The sequence below is a fragment of the Gigantopelta aegis genome, chromosome 10 (genome assembly GCF_016097555.1).
Source record: "Gigantopelta aegis isolate Gae_Host chromosome 10, Gae_host_genome, whole genome shotgun sequence".
NCBI lineage: Eukaryota > Metazoa > Mollusca > Gastropoda > Neomphalida > Peltospiridae > Gigantopelta > Gigantopelta aegis.
The window spans coordinates 52858042-52862958 of NC_054708.1; the positions used below are offsets into that span (position 1 = coordinate 52858042).

The following is a 4917-nucleotide window of genomic DNA, read 5'->3' on the forward strand; positions in this document are numbered from 1 at the left end:
TAAATTAAAATTAAAATTTAAATAAAGGGACATTCGCGAGTTTGCTGCAATTTTTTAAGATGTTATCAACCAACAGACTTTGTAACAATTGTAATTACATCTCAGATATATTTTCCTGCATAAAATATTAGTGGCTGTATGTTAAACGTGTTTCTGATCGTTCTAATATTTGTACTAGCATATATTTCATTTTATTTCCTAAAAAACAAAAATTTCGATACGAAATTATTTTAAGGCAAAATCCAGTTTGGGCTTCATACAAATATGTTTCCTCAATATGTAGTGAGATAACATCTGTGCATTAACTGAGAGATAATGAATTTAAAAAAAAATGTGGCATGGTTTCCATTTTTAATTCAAATGATGTTTGTGACATGTTACTATGAAAAGATCCAGAAATTAAATACTTGTACTTGGTAAGAACTTTTTAATTTTTACTATGTTTCCATTAAGAAATCTTATGAGAGTTGGTATGGGTTTAAAAGTTAATATATTTTATGTGAGTTTTAGCATTATACAGTATGTAGTTACATGCAAATTCATTAGTTCCTTTTTGCCGCAGACAGACTATAAACATTTTATAAAAGTGATTTCCTTCAATGAATTAGAGCATATAATCTGAATTAAAAAATAAGTGTTCTCTTTTAACAGCACTTCAAAGCTGGTAAAAAATTAATAAAGAACTTCCAATTTGATCTCGTTTCTTGAAAAATACTGATTTAAAGTACATTATTTAAGTTTTCACAAAATTGTTTTTCCACAGTTTAAGAAATCGGTTATCGGGTGCATACCACCCAATCAAATCCCGTAGATGGCAATGGTGAGATGTGGTTAAAAGTGCTAGATTTGGAGGCATCTCAGTGCTTCAGTCGTAGATTCAAATTCCCTCGGTCGACCCATTCTCCGACTGGGTTGTTCCTCAACCCAACCAGTGCCCCACGACTATCACATCAAAGATTATGATATGTGCTAGTCTGTCTGTGGAAAAATGTGTATAAAAGATCACATGCTGCTAATAGACAAATGTAATGAGCTTCCTCTATAAGACTATATGTCAAAATTGTCAAATTATGATGATTAATAAATCAATATGCTCTAGTGGATAGATGCTATTTGGTATACTGCTACTTAAAGAATTTGTTTTGTTTAACGACACCACTAGAGCACATTGAATAGTTAATCATCGGCTATTGGATGTCAAACATTTGGTAATTCTGACACATAGTTCATCAGAGGAAACCCGCAACATTTTTCCTAATTCAGCAAGGGATCTTTTATATGCACTTTCCCACAGACAGGAAAGCACATGCCATGGCCTTTGACCAGTTGTGGTGAACTGGTTGGAACGAGAAAAACCTGCTACCTAAAGCGACTACCCCAAAGTTTCAATTGCCACATTTTTCCATTTATTGCCAATAAATTCAAATTAACTGATGCCACATATATTTACATCCTTAACTTTAGAATCTCCACGTCTTATTGTGTTGGAACTTGGTGGGACATCTTGAAAGATTTCATAAATAAAGTCAGTTTTTCCAAACACTTCAATCTCGAAATTCTCCAAGTCAGTCCTCACTTTTTATGGTATGAATAATACAAATAATAGGATGAAACACTTGTTTATAGTGTATTATTATTCTGCAACTGGATATTAAAGTTGTTCTGGTGTTGAAAACACACGTTTTTTATACAACTGAAGTCGTTTCCAGTAGTAATCATTGTACAATATTCTGAATTGTTTTATGCTGAAACTTGTTACTGTCAGCTTTCATCATACAGCTGTCATTTTAATACAATCAAATTCATCCTCAGTTTTAGTCACTGTAAATTGGAAAATCAAATCTGCAAACTACAGTCGAACATTTGTATTTTCCAAAAAATGTTTTATTTGTCAAAATGTTGGTACCATACAAATCTCACGTTAAACAATCAGGAAGCCTAACAGTCATTTAAATCAATGTTAAACCAATTCGTAGCCAAGTGGATCTTTGCCGATGTCAAGAAGAGCAAGAGACGACTCTCGAAACAGACGTAACAACCGTTGAAGTTCATCTTTATCAAAAGTCTGAAAAATAGAACAGGTTTTTTAAAATAAAAGACATAGTTTTTAGTATATTAGAGTTTATTAAAATTGAGCGTTCTGATTGTGATTTTAGACAAATATAGTTACTGTTACCCTGACGGTCCAGGGTTTCTGCCAGAGGGTAAAATGGGTATGGTGCCATACCCAAATTTGTTTGCAGATTTTTTTTTTTTTAAGTTGACCGTTTGACAAAATTAATAACTTATCATTACTGTATGATTTTCTTGACTCTAACCCTAAACCTAACCCATTTTCTTTCTGGGGGCCTCCCATACCCTCTATCAACTGCAGTTGCATTCAGCACACACATTGTAAATATTTAATTTCATAGTGTCATACCCAACTGCTAAATACAGTGTAGAAAAATGTCCCATTTGGTTAAGACAATATTTCTGTAATTGAAGATATTGCCTACCTTGTATAACTGGTACTGCTCTGAAGCAATCACATCGGCCAGCTGCAAACACTCGGCGTACATCCTGGTGGAGTGTAGAAGGTAGTGCAAGTTGAAGCACAGTGCAGGTAGGTAGAGTTTTCTTAATGACTCCATCTGGGAGGTGCGAAGTGGGTCGGAGTCTTCGTCATCCTGTAACACGTTATTATTGTACCATCAATAAGGTTATATTCTACAGGATATTCAATAACTAAATTCAATAACTAACAAGTATAGAATAAATGTAAACACAAAAAAAACAAAAACTTAGTATTCTAAAGCAATGCATGTCCTCTAATGGGCCAATTTTTTTTTTTTTTTAAGTTCAAAGGCCACAACTCTGTCACAAATGGGCCAATCCCCAGGAAAGTGAAACTTGATCTGTAACTCTATATGATAAAACAACATAAAGCTCTTGAAGAACTGCAGAAAAAAAAGTTTAAAAAAACCCTATATGTGGGACAGATGACATACAGACAAATAGACAGAGGGATGGAGATGAAACCTATACATGTAGGTCCATCCAGTTGGTCGGTATGGGACTAATAATAACACATGTGCAACAGACCTGTACCTAGCCTAAAATAAATTGGCTAAAGGAATAAAGGGAACAGTAAAAATGGGCCGAATGTATGAAGCCTGTTTTTCTTAAATGCAGGTATTTAACCATTGTTAAAGTATGTAGTTACACTCATATGACTAAAAAAACAGTCTTTGTAAATTCAGCTCATAATGTCTTCTACAGTTTGACAAAAAAGGGGACTTTTTAAACTACAAAGAGCACTTTTTTTTTTGGTACTGGGTAGGTGTATGGTCCCCATGCAGAGGTATGAATAATTAAAAGTAGCTGGATTTAGATAATGAAAATCGATGCTACTTTTGTTCTGTTAAATAAAACAAGCAGCCATTTTGAAATTTAAAATAATGAGCAACATTGGTGGAAACAGATTTTCTATCACAGAGTTACATCCCACTACAATACCTGAAAACAAAAACAATAAGTTTCCAACTGACAGCTGCTAAGACACTAGGTCAAGATGTCTAACCACAACATGATGAGATTAAAAGCTATTAAAATATGAGTAATGTCCTTACCCCTCTCTGGTCCTTCATCCAGCCTCCATCAGTGAACAGCAAAACATTGAATATTCTGTCTCTTGTCACCTGTAAATAGCAGTAACAAAAAGAATTACTATATATGAAACAATCCAAGCTTGAATTGGTCTCCATGTAAAATACTATAATTCAAACATACTGTACCTATTGGCCATATTGAATTTTAGCATAACAATGCAAAGAACTTCCCACTGGGTAAAGCAGAATTTAATCTGCCATGCACCAAATATAACCTATAGGTAGCAGTACACCAAATAGAATCTCAGCGGGTCAAAGTTCAAAGTGAACCCAACTTTTCATACCATAGTTAATGCTACCAACCCTGCCAATGGTGATAAATGTGACCGTGTTTGTTGCTATGAAATGTTTCATCTGGCCAGTAAATTCCTGTAATTTAATTTGAACTAGTGACCACATACCAGCTACTATTGTGTTTGAAACATTTACAGGGTTCACCTGAAAATAGGATGATTCTTTTTGTGTGGAACATGGGTAGTCGAAAAGTCTTCTTGTTATGCCCGAAACAAGCAGTTTAACTCCCAGTTTTTTTCTGGTTTACTTTAAGGGTGATAGGTGGTAGTATTTACATCCACATATATTACTATTGTCGTGTATTTGCTGGTATACACCCCAAAGCTGAATTTTTATTATAAATCTGCAAAACAAATACATGACTTGTAAACATAAATGCTAATTCAAGCATGTGATACCCATTTCAAAATAAAAGCTGTAATGATCTTTAGAAAAAAGTTTAAAGTTGGTTTTGTTTAACGACACCACTGGAGCACACTGATTAATTAATCATCGGCTATTGGATGTCAAACATTTGGTAATTCTGACTCGAATACAGAGGAAACCCGCTACATTTTTCCTAATGCAGCAAGGGACCTTTTATATGCAGACAGGAAAGCACATACCACAGCTTTTGTCCAGTTGTGGTGTACTGGGTGGCATAAAAAAAAAACCCAATCAGCTGAAAGGATCCACCGAGGTGGTTCGATCCTGCGATGCAAGCACCTCAAGCGAACACTCAACCGACTGAGATAAATCCCACCCCGATCTTTAGATCTATAACATATATCAATAAGGGGGGGGTCATATTTCTGCATTTGATATCAAATCCAGTCCACAGAAAAAAAAAATCCTATCATTTAATAACCTACTCGGGTCTGCTGTGTAACATTGTGTTTCCACCGATCGTTCTCTGCCTCATACTGTTTGAGCCGATGTTCGTAGGCCACACGTTCTGTGAAGTTTCCTCCTACTATCAGGTCAGGTTTAACAG

At 34.9% G+C, this 4917-nt stretch overlaps 1 protein-coding gene across 1 annotated transcript in view; it reads right to left on the bottom strand.

Annotated features, from left to right (window-relative positions):
- Nucleotides 1-1868: 1868 nt before the first annotated feature.
- The window catches only part of LOC121384224 (nuclear pore complex protein Nup107-like), a 32666-nt gene continuing 29617 nt past the window's right edge, over nt 1869-4917 (bottom strand). Inside the window, exons 22-25 of the mRNA XM_041514510.1 lie at nt 4796-4917; nt 3612-3680; nt 2499-2669; nt 1869-2065 (exon numbers count right to left, since the gene is read on the bottom strand). The exon at nt 4796-4917 is cut by the window's right edge and continues 52 nt beyond it. Of these exons, the coding sequence (XP_041370444.1) occupies nt 1961-2065; nt 2499-2669; nt 3612-3680; nt 4796-4917 (467 nt within the window). The 3' untranslated portion in view covers nt 1869-1960. The remainder of the gene's footprint in view (nt 2066-2498; nt 2670-3611; nt 3681-4795) is intronic.